The sequence below is a fragment of the Anguilla rostrata genome, chromosome 15 (assembly GCF_018555375.3).
Source record: "Anguilla rostrata isolate EN2019 chromosome 15, ASM1855537v3, whole genome shotgun sequence".
Lineage (NCBI taxonomy): Eukaryota > Metazoa > Chordata > Actinopteri > Anguilliformes > Anguillidae > Anguilla > Anguilla rostrata.
Genome location: NC_057947.1, coordinates 3,027,767 through 3,051,832, shown reverse-complemented (window position 1 = coordinate 3,051,832; position 24,066 = coordinate 3,027,767). Strand labels below are relative to the sequence as shown.

The 24,066-nt window shown below is 44.6% G+C and overlaps 1 protein-coding gene and 1 long non-coding RNA gene across 3 annotated transcripts; one reads left to right on the top strand and one right to left on the bottom strand.

The window, feature by feature from the left end:
* Positions 1–1,505: 1,505 nt before the first annotated feature.
* LOC135240332 (uncharacterized) lies at positions 1,506–5,006 on the bottom strand. The gene is made up of 2 exons (XR_010325642.1): positions 4,091–5,006; positions 1,506–2,582 (listed from the first exon to the last, which is right to left on the bottom strand). It is a non-coding gene; the product is annotated as an uncharacterized LOC135240332 (long non-coding RNA).
* A 235-nt stretch (positions 5,007–5,241) lies between these two features.
* Positions 5,242–22,439, top strand: LOC135240331 (insulin-like growth factor-binding protein 5). 2 transcript variants are annotated; one of them, XM_064309669.1, is made up of 4 exons: positions 5,242–5,997; positions 15,032–15,156; positions 15,423–15,542; positions 18,173–22,439. In XM_064309669.1, exons 1-4 carry the CDS (start codon positions 5,664–5,666, stop codon positions 18,305–18,307), a joined length of 714 nt encoding a protein of 237 aa, XP_064165739.1. In that variant the 5' UTR covers positions 5,242–5,663; the 3' UTR covers positions 18,308–22,439. The 2 variants fall into 2 exon arrangements, with proteins under 2 accessions (XP_064165739.1, XP_064165738.1); XM_064309668.1 differs by having other exon boundaries at positions 5,246–5,997; positions 14,942–15,156.
* Positions 22,440–24,066: the final 1,627 nt, after the last annotated feature.

Below are 24,066 nucleotides of genomic sequence, written 5' to 3'. Positions count from 1 at the left end.
GTTTGCGTGTGAGTATGCACGCATAGGCCTAACACACGCAGGCTTACCACAGGCAGGCTTAGCACACCCAGGCTTAGCACAGGCAGGTTTAGCACACCCAGGCTTAGCACAAGCAGGTTTAACACACCCAGGCTTAGCACAGGCAGGTTTAACACACACAGGCTTAGCACAGGCAGGTTTAACACACCCAGGCTTAGCGCAGGCAGGTTTAACACACCCAGGCTTAGCACAGGCAGGTTTAACACAAGCAGGCTTAGCACAGGCAGGTTTAGCACAGGCAGGTTTAACACAGGCAGGTTTAGCACAGGCAGGTTTAGCACAGGCAGATTTAACACAGGCAGGCTTAGCACAGGCAGGTTTAACACAGGCAGGCTTAGCACAGGCAGGTTTAACACAGGCAGGTTTAACACAGGCAGGATTAGCACGGGCAGGTTTAACACACCCAGGCTTAGCACAAGCAGGCTTAGCACAGGCAGGTTTAACACACCCAGGCTTAGCACAGGCAGGTTTAACACACCCAGGCTTAGCACAGGCAGGTTTAACACACCCAGGCTTAGCAAAGGCAGGTTTAACACACGCAGGCTTAGCACAAGCAGGCTTAGCACAGGCAGGTTTAACACACCCAGGCTTAGCACAAGCAGGCTTAGCACAGGCAGGTTTAACACAGGCAGGCTTAGCACAAGCAGGTTTAACACACCCAGGCTTAGCACAAGCAGGCTTAGCACAGGCAGGTTTAACACACCCAGGCTTAGCACAAGCAGGCTTAGCACAGGCAGGTTTAACACAGGCAGGCTTAGCACAGGCAGGTTTAACACACCCAGGATTAGCACAAGCAGGCTTAGCACAGGCAGGTTTAACACAGGCAGGCTTAGCACAAGCAGGCTTAGCACAGGCAGGTTTAACACAGGCAGGCTTAGCACAAGCAGGTTTAACACACCCAGGCTTAGCACAAGCAGGCTTAGCACAGGCAGGTTTAACACACCCAGGCTTAGCACAAGCAGGCTTAGCACAGGCAGGTTTAACACAGGCAGGCTTAGCACAGGCAGGTTTAACACAGGCAGGCTTAGCACAGGCAGGTTTAGCACACACAGGCTTAGCACAGGCGCAGCAAAGGGAAGGCTGTCAGCTGTATGAGGAGAAGGAAGATCCTTCCACAAAGAACTGGGTGAGAAGCAAAAATCTAGGTATAGGGTGAAGGACGTTTCGAGTCAGGACTCAGTCATCAGTTTGTCCTTAACACCTATGTGCATTTAAACACAAGTGCTTATTATTTTCTTCACATGCAGTTTGGCAAGTTTAGCAATCAAAATGAACCCCCCTTACTACTTTGCGAAGAACGAGCAAATGTATATACCTGTATGACAAATGTAGGGATATACGTGATTTGAGTTAAGGTGGTACCAGAACTATAATGGAGACTGTTATTAGGGCACGCTGGAAGTTTGGATATCTGAGTTCTGACAACACGCTGTCCGTGAAAGACATGCAAACCAGGAAGAGCTCTGTCCACATAAACTTTCTCATTTATTTAAAGAGTAATAACAATGAACAAATAGAGGATGTGTGTCATAAGTAGATACCCTCACTCAACCTTCTACCCTTATGCAACAAAAATATACTTCCATATATTGAAAATACATAGCAATACATTGAATACATCATTTGAATACATGGAGGTACTAGAAATATATTTTCATGATGTGCAAATATATAATATATATGTTACATGCAGATATACAGAATATCCCAATAAGAGCACAGTGGCAATGACTGATATAATAGATTATATCATTCAATAAATGTCCCCAAATAAATTACAATATTATTTCTTGCTATCATTGGTATTTGTAGTTAGGTGCTGGACACATTATCAGAACAGCCTTCGATTGGCTCAAAAAATGACCAATCAAGAATAGCATTATACTGGATCCCCACACAATACATGGGAGAAATGTATTCTTGTGTTTAGGGCAAGAGGGTTGAATGCACAAAATCTGTATGTTAAAGGACACAGGTCATGAGTGAGGGACAGATGTTCTGCAGCCAAACCCAGACAACAGGCTTCAAGGCCAGTAAGAAAACAAACAAACAAATCATATTAATAACCTTCACAAGCTCGCTGAGAGAAACTGCAGTCCTGGGCTAATACTGTACATTTCAGCATGTCTGTCAACCCACTGCCCATTGCTTCCGGGCATGTTTCCAGGGTCTCAAAGCCAGTCGATTTTCCCTCCATGCTCAGGACCTGAATGCAGAATGAAGGTTAACAACACATATAGTCAGTGAAATGTGTATGAAGGGTGTTGGGCCATCAGCTGCATACAGTACAGTCCGTTTGCTGTGATGCGGAGTCAACCACCGCACGGAATTCTGTGAGAGGAACGCGACACCGCGCAACCATGCAAGAGTCGGCCACCTCACGCTTAGCTGATGGACGTACAAAGCGCCGTCGTACTTCCTGCCCCAGAATATGCTTGACTGGGTTGAGATCTGGCGACCGCAGAAGATCAGGACATACGGGTAAGCTCAGCACCGTGCTTCTCGAACCACTGAGAAGCTGCTTGGACGGGGGCACTGCTCTCCTGTAAGCAGACACGGGTCGCAGTTATGCAAGTTATAAGAAAGTGTTATCTTTCAAAATGCACGTAAGTTGTTGGCCAGCCATTTGTGCTCTGAAGACAGGCAAAGTGTCATCTTGAAAGATGTCTCTTTCTGCAGAGAAGAAATGCTGTGACACGGGGCAGGGGTGCTCACTCAGTATCCTGACATAATGATTAACACTCACTAGACACAACGCAATACCGAATGACAGCGCCTGATAAGAGGTCACGCCGAGATGAGGCACAGTTATGACTATAAAAGTCCATTTTGCAGCATGCCGGGACTTCTTTCCTCCTCGGTTCCCCAGCAGGGCAGACTCTGCACTCCCAGCCACCCCTGCAGCCATGCTGAAACAGGAAGCCATGCCACAGCTTCCTCCAGCACAGGCTACATGGCCATAGGAAATAGTTCCAACCAAAAATAAGATTAAATGTTATTTTTCCTGGAGAATAATAAGGTAAAATATACATGCCTTAGACCGCAAACCCCCCAGTGCCCTGGTTACCCACCACTGTAAAGCCAGAGATAGCAAATTGTGCTAAAATGAAATTTAATCATTTGCCCAAGTTCCCCTTTGGACATACTTCAACAATTTTACCTTCAGAAAGAATACATTTGTTGCTAAAAACAACAGTAGTTCAAGAGTAAGCAAATGACTTAACATATAATTCAAATGAGAGGCCCAATTGCACCCCACTGTATTATATGTATTACAAATCTGAACCCACAATATTGGTTTTATAATAATAGCCACAGTTAAGTTTATCAGAACATGGCACAATCAGCCCAATGAATTTATATAGCTCAAGAGGATATTATATTTCAAAATCAATAGAGGAATGTTTGCTGACTTCAGATCTATTGTGATATAATTGCCAAAGATAATTTTAGCTTTCCCTGTAGGCTCTTCTTGTTGCTAACAGCTCCTTCTAGTGGTCAACTGTGAAACAGCTACCAACGAGAGCCAGTGCTGCGTGATGACAAGCGTTACAAGGAAGATGGCAAAACAGGGTAAATTGTTCACCCGTTCAGGAAATGAATACGAGGGCACAAATGACAGAATAGACGTTTTACGAATCAAAGAGAGGAAGAAAAGAACGCACTTCCGAACGTGCCGATTGAAAATTATATTATTACACAATTTTATACTCAACTAATATTAAGTACATTTTATACCATTTTATAATGTAGATGGGGGGAGAAATTTCAAGTACAAGATCAAAACGCTAAATTATTCCGCATCTCTTCCATTTTAGTTAAATCAGTGTGGACGCAGAGGAAGAATTGGTGATATGAAGACAATTAACTGCCCGTCGTCGAATTAAGAACTATAACATCTGAACGCATGCATTAGTCAAAATCAAGTTATGCCATAATTCATTATTTAGACATGCATAACATTTATCTTTAAAGGACATCCTCTCTCTCTCTCACACACACACACACACACACACACACACACACACACACTTAAATGCTTGCTCGCTACCTTTGCATTCGAAACGGGGTCCAGCAAAACAGGTGCAGGCGTTAAAGTTGTGTTATTTTTAGAACTAAATAGGCGCAGCGGCAGCTACGATTATCTAAATACAAAACAGGGAGTGGAAAACGCGTTAACCAGGGACTAAAACATCTACGATGTGGCCGGTGGCAGCTATGCGCTCGCTGTTAGCTCTATGGATGAGGTCCAGACCCATAGCTCTCTCTTCCCGGCACAGCTCCAACACCTCTGCCCGTACCTCAGAAGCCTCTGAGCCTTAAAAACTCCGTTTCTATACCGAAATATCGTTGCAATAGATGTTACCTGCCAGTGCTTGACATAAAGTTTCACGCAGACACATAGACCCCGCATTTATTTTAATTATTTCCTATCACAGTATTATGCGAAGCGCATGAAACTTATGCGCTTTGGCACTTGTGTTGCCAAAAAACATGAATTCCTTTGAATGCCTTTGGATTGGTTGGGGATGGATTTGCAACAGCACTTTTATGAGCTATACTCAAAAGTATACGCACACACACACGTCTATTTTGCATATTTTGCAAATTATTCGGATCACATCAATACGCCAGTATTGTAAATATTTAGCCTTTGTGTTCCTTTAGGTATATATGTTTGAGTGTGTGTGTGTGTGTGTGTGTATGTGTGTGCGTGCGTGTGTGCGTGTATAAAATTATTACAACAAAACGATCCACAAAAATAACCTAAACTGAGCGCGGGCATTCTTTCGCCTAGCTAGCACAGGGATCTCGCGCTTGCAAAGAAAACCCTGGAAACTCAGTTATGAACGGGCAAGCCATTTACTTCTGGGCACTATCTCAAGATCAGGTATAGAAGATAATCAAAGCCTTTGATCGGGACGTCTGTAGAACTCCGGTTCACTCTTTTGTTCCAAATGGTTCGTTAATGTTGCGTTGATTTCTAGTATTGCTCTTCGCTCCTGGCATCGCTAGCCTCCAGCGTGATAGACTGACTGATCCCATTGCAGGAAAAAAAGGGTTTGGAAACTTGCCAGGACCCGCCCTGGAACCAGCACCTTAGGAAGAAGACAAGTGCGCCTCCCTTCACCGCTGTTTGGTTTATTCATAGTCAGGGGTTTGGTTTTGGCTGTTTTTAAAAAGGCAAGCCTTGCTTGAAGTTGATCAGTCCGCTCAGAAAAGTGCTCCAGCGGGGAAAGTATTGGAATCGGTTTGAAAGGGGGGAAGTGCTAATTTTTGAGCAAAGAATTGCCTTGCTAACAGTCGCCACTTGTCAGACAGGGAGCATTCCTTATTTTTGTCAGTCTGCACACATTTTTTTATCTAATTGGATTCTTTTTCAGAGAGAAGGGAATATTTTTAGTCTGAGAAAAACTTCATTTTAGAGCTCCCACAGACAATAAAGCTATCCGTTAAACCGCGTTAAAAGAGAATAAAACAGGTGCGCTTGGATGCTGGCTGTTTTACAAACGCTTTGGTAGAACCTTTAAATCTGATGACCGGAGGCGAAGAAAGCACCTCTTTCGTTAAATCCACCAGTTGACTTGATATTTACATATTGTGAGGCAATACTTTGAACAGCTATGATACTCGGTTTTTTTCTCTTGGTGACATTCTTTTTGGGACTGTCCCGGTGCTTGGGTTCCTACGTCCCTTGTGAGCCCTGCGACCAGAAAGCTCTTTCCATGTGTCCACCGGTTCCTGTCGGCTGCCAGCTCGTCAAGGAGCCGGGCTGCGGTTGCTGCCTGACCTGCGCTTTATCGGAAGGTCAGGCGTGCGGTGTATACACCGGAACGTGCACTCACGGGCTCCGATGCTTGCCGCGGAATGGCGAGGAAAAGCCGCTTCACGCCCTTCTTCATGGAAGAGGAATGTGCACGAACGAGAAAGGATACAAACCTCCGCATCCAGCCATAGGTACGTGCACGATGTAGCCTACTGTAAAACAAAGTCTTTAAATTAATAGCCTACCTTTGACCGGTAGCGACTGTAGTTCGTTACTTGTAGATTTAAAGTGTGGTGATATAGGTTAAAATGCATCCCAGTTGTAGCCAGTTGCATTGTGCAGCGATGCAGGGAACAGGTAGCAAGACAACAGTGGAACACTTATCTTTTGGAAATTGAGCAAGATAACGAAAAAAGACTGTAGCCTACTCCGTTCTGTGTCTTTCTGCCTAAGTATATTCGCCCTGATTAGACTGCTTTCCCCATTTCTCACGGTGTTGTCGGGTCCATTGGATGTTGGACGTCTTCAAGGTTTAAGATACGATTGTTTTGATCGCACGTTTTGGCAAAAGTATGATTGTAGCTAGTGATTTGTCGGTAGCGACTAATTCGCATAATGCTACAAAAACGTTAAGTAGGTTACAAATACAACATAAGACAATAGCTTATATGTCTTCAGGGAAAATAGTCTCGTTTTAGCGATATCAGTCTCTATATATGTAGCTTTCCTGATCAGTGTTTATATGAATGCAGAACGTGAAACATTACTAGCACGTGTATGAGGCGGGACCGGTTTTTGTACATAAAATGTTAACTCGCTAGCTGTGCACTACAAAGCAGCCTTACTACCCCTGCGCCTAGGGGCTTTTTAGACTCGTAGTAGTCTACCCGGTTTCTTCAGGTTATTAACTTCTCATATAATTTATATCCGTGTAATAACTCATTTAATCCTCACACAACGACGACTACGCTAATGATAGTCCACAACCTTAAGATGGTTGTTCGCCGATAAATTGTTGGCTATGTGTGGCAGCTAATCACCAACATCGATATACAATTGCGAATTTCGCTAGACAGCTAAAATCGGAAAGATTGCCGGATTATTGTCTGATGCATTGATTTCGATTTCTCTCTGCTGAAGCACAATTTCTTTTTCTACACCGAAGGCGCATTCAACATACATTTTGGAGGCTATACCGTGTGTGCTTTATGAAGTCAGAGCTAGATTTCTAAGTACCGGTACACTGCGATGCAAAATGTATCTGCACGTTTCCAGAGTGAATGCCGCGCGCATTTAGCCTAATTCCGGAGGCAACCGATCTTGGACGTAGGCTACTGAATGCTGGTTTATGTCGGTGGGTGGTGTCGAGTTGGATTACTGTTCAAAGATAAAAAGCTGAGGGGAGGAGGGTAGTGATGGTGTGTGTGTTTGTGTGTGTGTTGCGGCGATAGTGGAGAAGGGGGGAGGGTGAAGGGTGAGTTGAAATGAATGGAGCTGAGAGTCGGGGCAAACAGACGAGTCTTGATCGAATGCCATCTGAATCCATTATCCTACTTTTCTCTGAGCAGGCGTGGGCAGCGCAGCCGCGCTATGGCTACAAAGTCAAATGCATTATTACGTAATTGATTTACGGGGCTGATTCCGTTTACCAGAGAACTAGCTTAGCTGATATTTGACACAATAATAGTTGTATTAATGGATATTTTCCGAAGTAGCTAAATTATGCTTCTTCAGTCTTCAAATTAATGTTCTGGAAACCGTTACCACCTGGGATTTCATAACCTGGTCAAATTCCTTAACCACTATGATTCTATGCTCATGGCTTACACGTGTCTTGCAATTTTATGTAGCATATTTTTTGTGTGAGGTATCATAGGCTAAAAAATAGTCTGCAAGCCCTTACCCCTTGACACATCAATCAGATGAAAAGAGCAAGTGATATTGTTTTCAAACCACCATTGTTCTACTGAAACAGAAAATGTACCAGATCTGTATTTGTCCAACATAGGACTGCCGTGCGTTTTTAGATATGAACAATAGCAGTAATGATGACTGCCTTTGCTTCAAGAGACACGGTCAAGACCCTCGATCCCGTTCGATGGGGCGAGAGGACCACCTTCACCTGCTAACGCGGTGGGCACCCGTTCTCTCCGCAGTGATTCAGCAGAACGTTTTTGGAACGCTTCTCTGAAGCGCCGTCCCTCAGAGCTCGGGGATAGATTTAGAATGCCACTCCTCGTTTTGTGTAAGCTTCTGTTTCAACCCAGTTTTACCAGCAGAGGAAGGCAGACACAGAAGAGGTCAAGTGTCCAATGGCGTGTAGAGAGAGAGAGGGGGAAGAGTGGATTGAGAGAGAGAGAGGACACCACTGAGTTCCAGTTAAGGGTCTCTGTATATTTTCTGTTATTTATTCATTCTACTGTCTGGAATGAAATGAAGAGTATCATGGTACTATGTTACCAGATCAAGAAAGATTTGTTTACACTTGTTGAATTCCTGCCACCTGTCATGTTGAGGAAATGAGGATGAAACTGGTTTTCTTTACGTTGTGATGCAGCAATGTTCACTGCAGTGTTCGGTGTTCACGGCAATGTTCAGTGTTCTGGAATGTTCGATCAGTGAAAAGCTTTGGGTTTTAATGAATGAATTAGCCGAATGGTTGCAGCTGTTCAAAATAACCTTCATGTTATGACTTTATTGTTCTTTTAGGTGTGGATTATCTGATCCATTCAGGGCCAGGGCCTGTGTTCACAAGGAGCACTGGTCTTGGAACTAGTCTCTCCTGATTCTGCCTCAGCATTGTCAATTAAGAGCCTAACTGCAAAGCTGATCTGAGATCAGTGGCTGTACTCCAAAGTGCTTTGTGGACAAGAGCACCAGACTCCTGGATGTGAAGCTTTGGGGCTTTCAATTTATAGCTGGGCACATGACCCTCAAGTTCATAACCCAGTAGCTGCTGCCAACAGATATGATTTTATGGCAGCAGACTGCTAGCGCTCTGTGCTTGTGAAAGAGCCTTATGTTTGAACAAACAGTCCTTTGCCAAGAATGGAAAAGATGATTAAAGAGATTTCAAATCTAGAAATCCTGGCCTGCGGATGACAAAGCATACTGCACCTTATAAGTGAAGAAGAACAGAGTAAAATATAGACTTTTGTGCTGAGACATTTTTTCTTGACACAGTTTTGGCAGCGTATTCTTGCTTTGTGCAAGTCATGCTCAGTGTGTATATGGAAGCATGAGGCAGCACAGTTATGGGAAAGCTAAGGCAGAGTCTTAAGTCTGCCGCTCAGGCAGAACCTCAGCACTACAAAGCCATCAAGATGATCTGTTGCATGGTCTCGACTTTTGGCATCCATCAAAGACAGGGTTTTCTTTCCCTTCTTTTTGGAGGTGCATTTTCGAAACAAGACATCCACGGCTCCACTCTGCACTCGGAGTTATACTAAAAGTAAACGTCGGATTCCTTTAAGCCGTCGTCCTTAGCTCTTACATAGCATTCCTGACACAACCATCCCAAAACTTTGGGAGGAAGAGGGGGTGCAAGTGACACTCTACCCACACCCCTTTCAGCCGCTATGCTTGCACCATGGCATGAGAAGAAATGAAGACATGTTTTTTTCATGGGAAAACAGTAAATGCGAAGTGATTAAGAAATACCTAAATACATTTGAAACGTTGTGACTGTTCAAATGGTGCTCCTGAAGCTTGATCACATTATCGGCTGCGTAGGAGGACTGCTAGCACCGCCCCAGGGAAACGGAGCACTGATTCTATCAGGCAAACATGATTGATTTCTCCCAGTAAACTTTTACTGCAACCAGCATGCATTTGTCACTGACACCTGAGTGGAGGATTGGCCAACAGCTGCAGAACAAAGGCAGGCTACCAACAGTAGTCAGTTCTGTTGCAGACGTGCTGCCAGAGCATGGACGTCGTCATGCTGGGCCTTTAAACTGGAACATGTGGGCCCTGCCATCTGAGGTCCCAGACCCAAACCCCACCCTCACCTCGCCCCCTGACATCTCAGATAAGGAACAAAATTAGGAGTGAAACTTTGTGGAAAAAGTGACATTTTGGAGACCAACAAAGTTTGTTTCTGCTGGAAGCCACCAGATTTCCTCACCAAATGACCCGGTACCCCGATACTTTCCTGGACCTGAAATGGAAATGGACCTCGCCTCCCACCTACTCTTATTTTTCCATTTTGGGACGGAGAGGAATCTTACTGTGCTTGGGTGCCTGGGGAAAGAAGGTTCGGTACTGAATTGAGGTCCTGCACAAGCTGAAATGTACACTTACGTGACAAGAGTCAAAATCTAGCCACAGACTAACATTTGTCTGGTAAGGACGGCTGTCCCAGGAAAGGCTGTGTTTGCATGGTTTGCTGCAAATCAAATCTTAGCAGCGGGGTGAGACCTCAAAGAAGAATTCAGAGAGCCGTTTCGTGGATCTCCTGGACACTGTTCTGTACTAGGCTGTTTCCCTCCATGTCCCTGATGAGTCCTTCTGGATTAGTGAATGCAGGAACGATACAGAGCTGAGAGATCACCACCTGCGACCCTTGCAAAAAAAAGGAAAGATAACAGGAACCTCTTTTGATTGGGCTTTGCTTAACTGGGACTGTGAACGGCACATCTCTCTTATGTTCATCTTAAAGACAGACCTAACACAAATAAGGAACCGTTTGAACTGAATTCATATCAGCCATTTTCATACACATAACTGCATCCAGTGAGGAGTCAGCCTTGTGGGCTTAAATGCACAGGGAGTCAAGTGAAAAGGGACAGTCCCGAGTCAGCGAAGACAACCCGTGGTGCTGCAGACATGTGGAGGAAAGAGCTTAAAGCAGGAAACATCAATACTGATCCCCAGAGTCTGCGGTCTTACCAAAATACACACAGCACAAAGTAGCAGAGCTGTCGGACCTTCTGAGAGAAACCCTGTTTTTGTTAGGGTATTGAGCCACAGGAAGCAGGCAGTAGCATCCGCATAACACCACATTAAATCAAACGCTCACTTTTTGAAGATTAGCCTGAGATTTATCTAATGACCTGGAATTTAAGGATAGCCTTGGAATGACAAAATATTCAGACTGTGAGTCATCATAAGCTTTGAGCAGAGACTCATACAAGCAGGAAAACGTAGCTTTAAAAGATCAGTTTTTTTAAACTGGTACCTGAGGTGGGGGGGGGGGGGACAACACTTACCAAACAAGAATTTTCTGGGAAACGAGGAGACCACATGTCCAGTTAAGGTGACACGTGATGGCTTAAACCAGAGATAGGTGACAGGTGTCCTTGCTTTGGCACCCCCTGAAGTATGTAAATACAGTTATCAATGGGGATTTACTATCGGGGATTAGCCCAACAAAGATGGAGGCTGGGGTGTGCTTGTGCTTACATGTTTGGTCAAGGCTACTCCAGGATTACTTTTTTCTTCTTCTTACACCCGCAGGCATTCAGCCAACACAACTGAACTGAACAAAAGCTAATCGAACAGCCCTTCAAACATGGTTAGAGGAGCCTAATAATGTTTCTTTTTCTTTCATGGTGCTGAAATATCATGACAGATTTAGGCTTTTTGAACTTGTGGTTACTGAAACGCTTGTTCTACGCTTGCTCAACAGCGTCTGTCGTTAAGGTACAACGATGCATGGCTTCACACCATCTCTCTCTTAAAAAATAAACATTACCATGGCACTTCAAAGCCATAGGTTTTTTTTTGTTGAGATTATTACCTGAATATTCCATAACAGAATCAGACTCTTGGTTAGCCGACACCGTGCCTAAATAAAATGAATACACGTGCATGAGCCCTTTACGCTTCTATACTTGGGTTGGAAAAATGCTGGTTTTGGCTTAGACACTATTATCTGCAGTATCGGTGTCTGCACAGGTCTTTCTGACATTAAACATTTTTGGGCTCGTCCCTCCATGGCAGAAGAGAAACCAGGACGTGCCCCTGTATGCGATTGACAGGTCACATTCCAAAGTCAGCGAGCATTCCTCTGACACATTGTCATTAAATTTCCCCAATTAACGGACAGTGCCTTAATAAAGATCTGAGGGCCAGGATTGCGGAAACAGAAAGGAGGGTGTATTGCCTTTCATTATGCGTCTTCTCTCAGTGAGAAACTTAAGATATTCATGAAGTATAATTGCCTGGCAGAGCATGTTAATATTTAAAGAAAAGCGTATCAGGTAGACCTCCTTTGCCTAATCAGGACCTCTTGTCTTTATGGAAACTTTAGCTAGAGCAAAGAGAGAGACACAAATACCTCTTTAGCTTCGATTCCAGAGCTCAATTCAATTGAGGGACTGCATGTGATACCACTCCCTTGGCGTCCCTCCAGATTCTTGGCAGCGTTTCAGATGTTAAACACAAGCCCACTAAGCTTTCTTTACAAGCAGAAGAGCCTGGGGATGGAAAAAGTGAGTTTTGTCCCCGCCATGAACGAGCGGCCCAGAAAACGGGAAGATGCAGGACCCAGGACAGAGGGACATTGCTGTCGTAAGCAGGCTCTCGTGGGCTATCGCCAGCCTGCTGATAACGTGCCTGACCCTTCCAACCACAGACAAAATGCCACCTGACCCGTCCAACCATGGACAAAATTCCACCTGACCCGTCCAACCATAGACAAAATGCCACCTGACCCGTCCAACCATAGACAAAATGCCACCTGACCCTTCCAACCATGGACAAAATTCCACCTGACCCGTCCAACCATGGACAAAGTTCCACCTGACCCATCCAACCATGGACAAAGTTCCACCTGACCCATCCAACCATAGACGAAAAACCACCTGGCCCCTCCAACCACAGACAGAAGGCCACCTGACCCATCCAACCACAGACAAAAGGCCTTGATCCAGTTGGTGTCCACATATATCTCAGCAGAGCAGATAAAGCCCACTTGCGCATGAGATCATGAAACCCTCACCAATGTCTCGGGACCAGAAGTTGATCGTTCTAAGTGAACGAACCTACTGGTCAAAAAAGGACAGCAGATTCTGTTAGTCAGGGACCCCCCCTCCCCCAGGCCTGGATTTCTCCCCCTCCCTCCAACTGCCTCTCAGCATGATGCATCATAAAAAGTGTATGGAAGATGCTTATTTATAGTGCTTTATGACCCTGCAGCTCAGTGACTAGGGGAGGGGGAGAAAGCCAGCTCGTCTGTGGGGTTGTGCTCAGAACCATAGCCTGCCAAGTCATGAGTTGTGAGATTGATTTCAAAGAGAAGGCCGGAGTTCTGATGGCAAATTCAGAGCCAGGGACCCCAGTCCCTTGGTGGTGTTCTCTCCTTCAGATGCCTCCCCCCCACCCCAACCTCCCCGCTGTGCCCCCCGTCGAAAAAGACACTATCAATCCCAGGGGTGGGGGGATATGGAAACTAGTTTGACCCGATTATTTATAATGGTCCCCTCAGCTGCCCCTCTGATATTTAGCGGTTGTCTCTGCAACAATACTTGGCACATTCCCACGCCCGTGTGCCCGCCAGACTTCACCCGCCTGCCGCTATACAGTCGGATTTCCTTGCCGGATAAATATAACCACAGTCATCCACTGGCAGAGTGGCCTGGTGAGCCGTGGTCTGGCACACGCCCCACTTATTTCTGTACTCACTATACAATACAAGGCAGGGAAGAGAGGAACTCAGGCCTCATAACCTGAAAAAACCTCTGGATGTTAGCTTTAGCGGGAGCTGCAGAGATAAGGGGCCTGGGGGGGTTGGCGGGGAGGGGGGGGGAGGGTTTGGTGAGACCCCCTCATTCGAGGGTGGACCTTTCGATGGCCCCAGCGCCTGTAGCTGACCAGATGAGGAGCCGGCCAGGTGTGGAGAACACAGATGGCTGTTCTGGCATCTCAAACCCCCAGACATGCATATTGAATTGCCCAAACACTGGATACTGGGATATCTTTTAACATTTTGGGGCGTTTTCAACAGAAACATACAAACTAGATTGGTGTTGTCCCTTTATGTGGTGGTAATCAAGTCAGTATGTTCTGATTCAGAGTTTCCCTTGAGTCAGTGGGTTATATAGTAGGTTGACCTGAAACCAAAAAATGTGTTAAATAAATTAATAAAGCATCTTAAAAGTTATTTTTTCAGCACAGTGTCAAGCCAGTCATTGTAAGCATGTTTCCTGAACAATGGATAAAGTTACCATCCAGCCTTGGATTTGTCCACCTCTGTCAGTGTTCGCAGTTTCCATGGTTTCTCGGTTGCCGTGGCTTCAAAGGGCCTAACGATGGCTTTGAGCTGTAAAGACTCTTTCAGAAGCCGGTTTCCATTTTCTCCTGCTTTCTCCTCCTTGTCAGACCTGTTTTCCCCCGCTTTTAACCAAACCAGCAGAAGAGCTTATTTGATCGGGCTTCTCAAGGACTTCAAATATTTTAGAAATTTTTACGTGATTTTGTTTGGATGCAGAGATGTTACTCGTGCTTTCCTTCTGTCTGTTCATATTATGAAAATGCATGATTGGTGCACTTGGATTATTTTCATAGTCACTACAAATTTAAAAATGAAAACCTTAACATAGATGTCTGTCCTTCATCTGGCTTTCTCCTCCCAGTTAAAAAAAATGAAATCGAGTAGTCTTGTGGTTAGTCCCATGTGTTTCAGTGCTTCAATGGTGTTGTTAGGCCATTAAATATCAATGCACTATGCTTTCCCTTAAGTTGAGGGTATGATTTAGATTTTAGTGGTTTTGTGTGTGTGTGCGTGTGTGTGTAGGCATACATTTGTGTCTATATATGTGTATGTGTGTGCACGTGTGTGTCTTTTCATGGATAAAGATAGCAAAGATCCTGCTTGTACCTATAAACATAAAGAAAGGTGCCCCCTGGTGGTGGAAGAATTTGTTCTTTCCTGCAATCTGCAGAAGTGTGGTTTTGACATAGATTTCAGTCCATATGATTCTACAATATAAATTTCCCCGAATCTGCGGGGAAAACCTTTTTATTACACTACCTCCTACTCAGACCCAGTTTCAGATGTGTAGAATAGTAGCCCTGCACCTTCCAATGCTCACAGACTTCATACGTCATTCCGGCAATCAGGTTTAATCCAGCAGCGGTGTCTGACTCTCCGTTTCCATCCGCCTGACGTCTGCCGAATCGCTTGTGTCGCAGATCGCGAGTCGCGAGAGCACGACGAGATGGTGCCGACGGAGATGGCGGAGGTCCTCATGCCCATGCCCAAGGTGCCGCTCTTCCCCAAAGACCACATCAGCAGCAAGAAGGCCCAGGCTATGCTCAAGGATAAGAAAAGGCAGCAGGGGAAGCTGCGGTCCATGGGCCAGGTGGACTACTCGCCCGTCCCCATCGACAAGCACGAGCCCGAATTCGTAAGTCCTGCGAGACTGTGGGTGTTCCCGCGTATACATGCCTGTTCTGCAGTAGTCCAGCAGCAATATTACCTTGTTTCACGCATTTTTAGTTGCTTTTCTACTATATTTGTGATATCATGTTTTTTTTCTGTAAAGTGTCCTGGTAGAGGGCCGCGTGCTGCACTGTACAAATGAAGCGAATGACATTGAAATGGGCAGAACCGAAGGGAAGGCTATCGGAAGACCTGCGGTTTAACGGGGGTGGCGGTGTGTTGGTTCTGCAGGGCCCTTGCCGGAGGAAGCTGGATGGGATCATCAAGAGGGTGAAGGACGCTTCTCGCATCATGGCGCTGTCCTTGTACCTGCCCAACTGTGACAGAAAGGGCTTCTTCAAGCGCAAGCAGGTACACACCCTTAAATGGGCTTGGGGTTTGATTTGAATAAAACTTTATTGAGGCTACCAGGCAGTGCTTGTTTGTCAGCTATTGCTTCAGTCTGGTGGCTTCATCAGTTACAGGCATTCCTATCAGCCTTTACTGTCAAAGGCACATTTGCTGATTTTAGGTGAGCGAACTCTGTGCTATACGTTCTGTGTGAATCTGTGAGCGCTGTCTGCTTTACATACAGTGTGAATCTGTGAGTGCTCTCTGTGCTTAATGTACTTTGAAAATCTGTAAATGCTCTGTGTTTTAAGTGCTGTGTGAATCTGTGAGTGATCTCTGTGCTATATGTGCTGTGCAAATCTGTGAGCTCTGTCTGGTGTAGGCTACATTCTGTGTGAATCTGTGAGTGATCTATGCTTTATGTATTGTGTGAATCTGTGAGTGATCTTTGTGCTATATGTGCTGTGCAAATCTGTGAGCTCTGTCTGGTGTACATTCTGTGTGAATCTGTGAGTGATCTATGCTTTATGTATTGTGTGAATCTGTGAGGGATCTGTGCTTTACACACTGTGTGAATCTGTGAGTGATCTCTGTGCTTTACACACTGTGTGAATCTGTGAGTGATCTCTATGCTTTACACACCAGGGTTTCCGCCAGTGTATTGCAAGCCCGGTGGCCCGCCGGGTCTAAGTTGACCCCCCGCCGGGCCTAAGCATCGGGGAAATTTTATTTTATTTTTTTAATGTATTTTTAAGATGTTTTTAAACTACAGTTACAGTGGGGCGGCTCGGTTGAAAAGCTCACCAGTGACATCTGTTGGTTAAACGCACTGTAGGAAAGCAGGTCTGAAATCAGTGTTCTTTACCCTCATTGTGCATAGAGTAACGTTCAACCTTTTTACAGTCTCTGCATTCAACACTTAACGCTTCCAACTATCACAAGCTAATGTTACCTAGCAAGCCACCATTTCTTATTTAGTAGGCTAACTAACCTCATTACAAACTGCGTTATCACTTCATCTCGTCGGTAAATATTTTCTTTTTATATTAACTTAAGCAGTGTGTAGGTAACGTTAAACTAGTAGCATGAATAGAACGTTCGATATATTGTAACATTACATGACTTATTAATCGCCAACGAAATAACAACTTCACTTGTTTATTAATAACGTCAGCTTGATGACTATGATGTGCACGACAACGTTGTCATAAAAATTTTCCCGACCGTGAAAACTGCCTGACTTGTTTACATTTTGGACAGATGTGGCTACAGAGCAAATCCATCGTTGTTTCCGTCCCAGCACTTTCGACACAAGTAATATCGGAAAAATCCTAAAATTTCTTCTTACGGTGAAGAGTGCCTGATCGGCAACCGTAGAAATGTGTTAACTCAGCGGCAAAATTAGGCTATATCTAGAAATACCATCTTTGGGGAAAAAACGATACGGTTGAGGGTCAGGCACTCTTCACGGTAAGAAGAAATTTCAGGATTTTTTCGATATTGCTTGTGTCTGAAGTGCTGTGACGGAAACAACGATAGATTTACTCAGGAGCCACATCTGTCCAAAATGTAAACAAGTCAGGCAGTTTTTACAGTCGGGAAAAATTTTATGACAACATGGTCATGTAGCTAACTTAGCTAGCTAGCCAAACAGTCAGTAACACAGATACTTCCTTCGTGCCATTTAGGGATAATGTCAAGGAGGAAAGGTAGCCTACTGTAAAAGCCAAAAAACCTTAAACAGTTTTTTAAATGTTTAAATGTGCCCAGCATTCCAAGGCTGTAAGAATCAGTAGCCAATCAGGACTTTTTTCAAGTTTTTTGTAGAGTGCAAAAACTTTGATATTATTTATTTTAATTTAATTTAATTTAATTTAATTTAATTTATTTTGTTGTTGGTGAAAACACAGCATTCCAAGACTGTACATTGTTGTCAGATTCTTTGTAAGACTCTGCTATGCAGTAAATAGTTGTTGATTTTTTAAAATGTGTGTTGAATAAATGACTTATTTATAACAACATTCACATTACATAGTCATATTTTCAAATCTCCAGTCAGCTTTTAGCACTGACTTAATGTAGGGCCCTATGGAATCTGTGTTATAGCTTTTTTAAATTCTAAATTCCGCGATTCCATCCGTGATTCTGTTATCACAGAAACTATAACTACCTTAATGCTGCCATCAGTCTGTCGCTGGCCCGCACCGGGCCCCCGTCAAAAAAGACACTTGGCCGCCGGCCCGCGCGAATCTGTGAGTGATCTCTGTGCTTTACGCACTGTGTGAATCTGTGAGTGATCTCTGTGCTTTACACACTGTGTGCATCTGTGAGTGATCTCTGTGCTTTACGCACTGTGTGAATCTGTGAGTGATATGTGCTTCACGCACTGAATCTGTGAGGGATCTGTGCTTTACACACTGTGTGAATCTGTGAGGGATCTGTGCTTTACACACTGTGTGAATCTGTGAGTGATCTCTGCTTTACACACTGTGAATCATCTGTGATTTACGCACTGTGTGAATCTGTGAGTGCTCTGTGCTTTACGCACTGTGAATCTGTGAGTGCTCTGTGCTTTACGCACTGTGTGAATCTGTGAGTGATCTCTCTCTGATGCCCGCGGCTTGTCTCTGCTTCTTTCCCGTTCCCCACAGTGCAAGCCCTCCCGCGGACGGAAGCGGGGCATCTGCTGGTGCGTGGACAAGTACGGCGTGCAGCTGCCTGGGACGGACTACAGCGGGGGAGACATCCAGTGCAAAGACCTGGAGAGCAGCAACAACAACGAGTGAGGAGTCACACCCCACCCCCACCAACGCCCGCTCCCCCCCCGCCGCCGCCCCCGACCCGCCCCCATCACCTGACCAAGGGCCCACCTCCTATCTTACTGTCCATTCGCCCACCAGTCACTTTGATTTTAAATACGAGACAAACGAAAAGAGAAATTATACTTTAAAAAAAATGACATGAACATATGATCCCCCTTGACTGTGCGCTCATGGCTAATGTGTGAGATCCAGCTAGAGCAGTTTCCCTGTCTGTCTGGAGCAGGAACCTTCTAGTAAGAACTAGGTCCCTGCACTCTATTTGTAAAAATATATACATATATTTATATATTTTTATAGAAGCTGGGGTTTGAGCACCAAACGATTTCTTTTTAAAATTAAGGTAATACAAACATAATGAGAAGAAGGCATGTTGGTGAAAAAGGACCGTCTTGGTCTTTTGTGTCTGTACGTCTCTTACTGTCGTGGTGTCAGAAGACATAGCAGGAATTTTAATATAGGCTTTTTTTTTGGTTTGTTCTCCAGAAATAATGAAAGAGATAAGAGGTAGGGATCTGCTGATGCAGTTCTCACTATCCAGGTTTTAGTCCTGTCAGAGCACTTATTCATAGGCTAACCTCATGTGCTTGAAAATGTGTAATTTTGGTAGGTTCAGTGTGCGTGTGTGTGAACGACTTTACAAAAGAATGTTTTTTTTTTTCTCCTGTCAGAAGCCCTTCTAGTGAGTCTCCCTGAAGCTAGCTGGGAGAGGTCTAAGGGAGGGTGGGAGGGGCTATCTGACTGACAGGACATCTCTGGAAGTAGAACGGCAGGCGGGAGAAAAAAAAAGAAAGAAAGTCATTGTGACCAGACTGTCGAAGCTGCTCTGTGACTCCGTAGCAAACGTGTTATGCCAATTGTGCCTATGTAATCAGACGCTGCCATGTCATGAGAGACACAGAGTTCTAAAGAGAACGCTGCTCCTGCTGGTGAAGAGACCGCGCAACGTTTGATTTTGATTGGATGCTCCGAGACTGCCCTCTTCCCCCTTCCCTCTGACTAAGCTTTTAATTGGACGCTATCAAACCCCGGCTAGTACAGTACTAAACTTTACCCAATAAAGGATATGAATGTAAGTCGTTAAAAAAAAAAGAAAAAAAAAAAAGTATAATGTCTGAGATATGGCTAACATAAGAATTTGTGTTTTAAAACATAAACGTTGAATAATATTGTGGACTTGACGTGAAACACAACGTCGTTAACCAAAAGAGGTGTATTAATGGAAAGGTGAAAATTATATGTCGGTCAGGAGGGGGACTGATGCTGGCATGCTAGGTGCTCACCAGTTTGGACCACAGCACTCTCTCCATAGTGGTTGTGTTGGGTGTAGCCTTACCTGGATTTGTTTGTACCATTTTCTTTGCCTTCATGTGAAGTGAAAAAACCGCCCTATTTTTGAGCCATATTTCTTAACCAGTGGTCCCCTAGATGCGGAAGTAGGTCTAACGTCGGTGTATTAATTTAACAATAGATGAATGAATACTTAATTTTTTTTTTTTTTTACAGAGAACAAGATGTTGGTGTTTTGAAAAGGACATAGTTTAGCGTGTAACCTATGCAAAAATAGAATTTGCATAGTTTCTTTTTTTTTGGTCTTTTTTCCAGCTGGTCACAGCTGAGGGAATCCTGGTCATTTGAATTGACGGTGGCCAGAAGGCTAGCCTGGTCCCACATGCATCACACCCCTTTAATTATCTTCATAACGTAACTTATCTTCAGTCCACTGCCACATTCGCTGCGTAGGACGTCAGGAGCATATTCTCTCTTTGGAGCCTCTTCTTCGAAAGAACCGCCATCGACACAAACAAGGTGCACATTCATAGACCAGCACAGGGCCATTTAACGTGCTTTCCGCCTGTATGTAAATCTCAGTGCCTTCCTGCATGCAAATTCATTTGAATAGTGATTTCCACAGACACCGACGGGAGAGGGAACACAGCTGATGCCCTGTGTACCCATCGTGCGTAGGAGAGAGGGAGAGAGAGGGGGATAGAGAGAGAGAGAGAGAGCGAGAAAGAGACTTGTGTCGCAAATGTGTGTTGAATCCAAAAACAAGCGCACCCCGTGTTTGAGGCGAGGAAAAGTGAGGGAGGTCTGGACGCGCGTGCCTCTTGGACGGCTGTAACCGGGCCTTGTTTTGGTGAAGAGGCCGGGTGTCGCTTTGGCAGACTGACCGCACAACACGAAGGCGTAGAGACTCGCGCTCCACCATAGCCATCAGAGACGTCCAGTCCTTTCCGTCTTTTTTTTGTCCGTTCTTCTGCCAGATTGTTTGCACTCATATCCTGTTTCAGAAATGAAGTGATGCACATAAATTCACTTATGATGTGAGGGTAGCCACTAGGCAGCCAGAAGGTTGAGTTTGCTAGAAGGGCCACAATAGGGTATACTACTGCTGGCCCGTGACCTGGACTGCTGCATTTGAAAGCCATTAAAGAGGTCATTGGGATGACCAAAAACGGGGACTGTCTTACCAACGGAGAGAATAATTTTCAAGTGTAGTCATTCTTTTTCATAATTTTTTTTTTTTTCCATTTCATGTTTTTATGTTTCCAAGCCAGTGATTTAAGCTGAGGACATGATCTTGGGCCATTTCCATTGCAAATGGCACCCAAAATAGGAGAGACGCAACAACGTGGTCCGAGTCCCTCTCTTTGTACCCCCGCCCCCCCCACCACCCCTTCCCCCTCCCCCTCCCCCCAGCCCCATTGGGAAAGCAGCTTGCACTTGAATAAATTAAATGATAACAGGACACCTTCCTCTAGTAGGCCCTTCTGAAAATATGCAGATTTGTTTTTTTTTTGTTTGTTTGTTTTTTTTTAAATTTTTTTTATCAAACGCCAGATTCAGGCCTCGGTTTCAGGGCCTGACTTTGAACTTTTGACAGGGGCTTTGGCCCATGCCTGGGGTCCACAACAGCGTCAACTACGGATGACAATGACAGTAATTAACTACTAATCACGATTAGAACTCCACCCTACTCGCGCGGCCCGTCGTCTGCGGGACCCGGGGCGGTGGGCGTTGGGTCTCGCGCAGGGCCCCCCCTCTCTCTCGTAGAACCTCCGCAGCGGAGACACAGAAAATCGCGACGTCACAGTTACCACGTAGTTACAGTTGGCGGGACAGACAAAGGGGGTCTGTGGAATCCGAACGGGCCAGGCGACAAGCAGCAGGAAACCCAATCGTTTCCGTTCCTTTCGGGTCAGATCTGCCGATTACGGAAGAGGGAAGGGGGTTTCCGAAAAAAAAAAAAACAAAAAAAAAAACTTTAGCCCTTTTGTAAACGACAGTCATGCGTTCCTCTTTAAAGGGGGAGGTCTCTTTGCACTGGATGTCTCCCCCCGCTGTAGTCCGTGCCAGGCAGCTGCACGCCGTACTACGCTGGTGCTTTTTTTGGTTGGGCCTACCATCCAAATTTTAAAAAATCAGCTAATTACTTTATCAGCCAAAGAGGATGCACTTTTTTTTTAATTGATGCGTTTCTTGTGCGTCGGTTGTACGCAGCACATTTTTGTGGGTGTAGCAGCCGGCGAGAGACAAGCAACTGTAGGCTACAGCCTGCGTTCGCTATTTAGGCGCATATCAGACGTCGAGAAGTGATCAGAATTAAAATCGCACTGACTGTTTAGCATTTTATTCGTAGCCTACACCAAGTGTGGCAGTTAAAACGATGCGGTTAAAATGGCAGTTAAAATGGTCAATTCAGCTGCTCTAAGCTCCGCCTGCGTCCCTGTCAGATTCCCCGTCTCCTACCTGGTTAGACTAATGCAATAAATACAGCTCGTATTACAGTAGTATCAACAGCTTTTTTCTGAATGCATAACTATTTTTGTGGAGGAAAAAAGGCAACCTATTCGATATATTAACATGACGTTAACGGCTTCTGAAAAAAAGACCCATTCGTGGCAGGAGGACCGCGAAAATGTTCAGCATTTGGAACTCTTAATGCATAAAAAAGGAAGAAAAAAAAACTCAAATTATTAAGAAAAGTGAATATCACTGTGTAATATTTATTCAACTTGTAATTTATGTACTCTTTTAATCTTTGTCTTTTTGTTATGACAAAGCATTTATTTAAATAAAGTTATGTATTCATTTAGTTTTTGTGTGTTTGCCTGTGTTCTTGTATGTGTGTTTACTGTAAGGTTTCCACAAATTATCAATACATACACTACACCACGTTGGCAGGCGCAGATTATCTTTGGCATCGTGAAAAACGTGGATAAAGATCAGGCCTACATTGAATACAATCCCAACCCATCGTCCCATGTCGACGCTGTACTTGGGTTTAAGGAAATGACTGTTCACAAAAAAAAATAAAATAAATAAAAACATCAAGCCCCGTCCGCAATTAATGGCGGCGCCATGTTTATGGGACGCACGCTGGGTCCCGTCCGGTTCCTTATCTCCGTGGAGACCCGCGAAACGGACCGCCAGACGGGTCCGCCTGCCTCCCCTAGAGGGGATGGCGGCAGTGGTCCGGCGGGTCTGGCGCACAGTACGCACACGAGCCTGGTATTGAAAATCAGCGGCGGAGCGAGATTGGGAGAGACAGCGCCCGCACAGTGTGGAGTCCGATTCTCAATAACAGGAAGACGGCAGAGCACATCGGTAAGCCACGTGTGCCTTTACGTGTGGGGGAGGGGGAGAATATTTGGGCAAACGCACATATACAAATGATTTCCACTTTTATATTTATTTTAAATATACTGCAGTGGAATACATATATATATATATATATATATATATATATATATATATATATATTAAATCCCACATAATTGTAATATATTGCTCCACTGCTGTAATAGAGAATGGCACACACTACTGATGGTCCTGAGCCATGAAGGGATTCGTTGACAGAAGATGATCAAGGAGTGGGGGGGCGGGGTATATGTAGGGGGATTTGATTTTGAAGTAGCAAACATAACAATACCCATTTCCCACAGAGTAGCTGCCAAAGCACTTGAGGCCTCAAAACTATCTTGCCTCTTTAAAAAAGAATTAGGCAAACAACTATGGATATCTGGGTTTGAATGTGTCACTCTCAACTAAATGTTTGTACTTTAAACCATATTTTCTTTTTCTCTCTTGAACTTATTTGGTTTCTTCTTTAAACAGTTGCATCAACACCTAAAAATGTCCCCTCGCCTTTCATTAATATTAGCCTTGGGAGTGGAAATGGAGAAATATGCCTTGGTGAATATGGAGACATGGAAATACTGAAACTGACTCAAGAACCCAGAGGAACCCACACAGATTAAAGTAGAACACAGTCAGAACCCAGATGCTGACCTCATTTTCCAGCACATGACCAACATTCCTTTTCTAGAAGGTTCTATAGCAGGGGTACTCAAATCTGGCCCTCGAGGCCAGCAGTCCTGCTGGTTTTCTTTTCAACCTGGAAGTTAATTGATTAATGTCACTGATTGGCCAGAGATTCCACTCACCGGGTTCCCCAAGTCTAAACCAGCCCCTGGTTGGACGGGAAAGATGAAAACCAGCAGTGCTATTGGCAGATTTGGGTATCTCTGTTATACAGCTTAAATGAAGACTAGCCAAACCCCAAGGCTGGATAATGCACGTGCACTGAAGAGCTTTGAATGCCCAATAAAAAAAATGAGGGTGGTTTTTAAAAGGCGCGTGTCAAACCTTTCAAATTAGGATAAATGTGTACTACATCACTCTTGAGCAATATTCCACTTCACTTGATCAAAACAAATGTA

Excerpts from the sequence above, each read along its gene's own strand:
- LOC135240331 (XM_064309668.1), top strand. The coding sequence starts at position 5,664 with ATGATACTCGGTTTTTTTCTCTTGGTGACATTCTTTTTGGGACTGTCC. Across the intron at positions 5,998-14,941 it reads ACCTCCGCATCCAGCCATAG|ATCGCGAGTCGCGAGAGCAC; the intron begins GTACGTGCACGA and ends CTTGTGTCGCAG. Across the intron at positions 15,543-18,172 it reads GCTTCTTCAAGCGCAAGCAG|TGCAAGCCCTCCCGCGGACG; the intron begins GTACACACCCTT and ends CGTTCCCCACAG.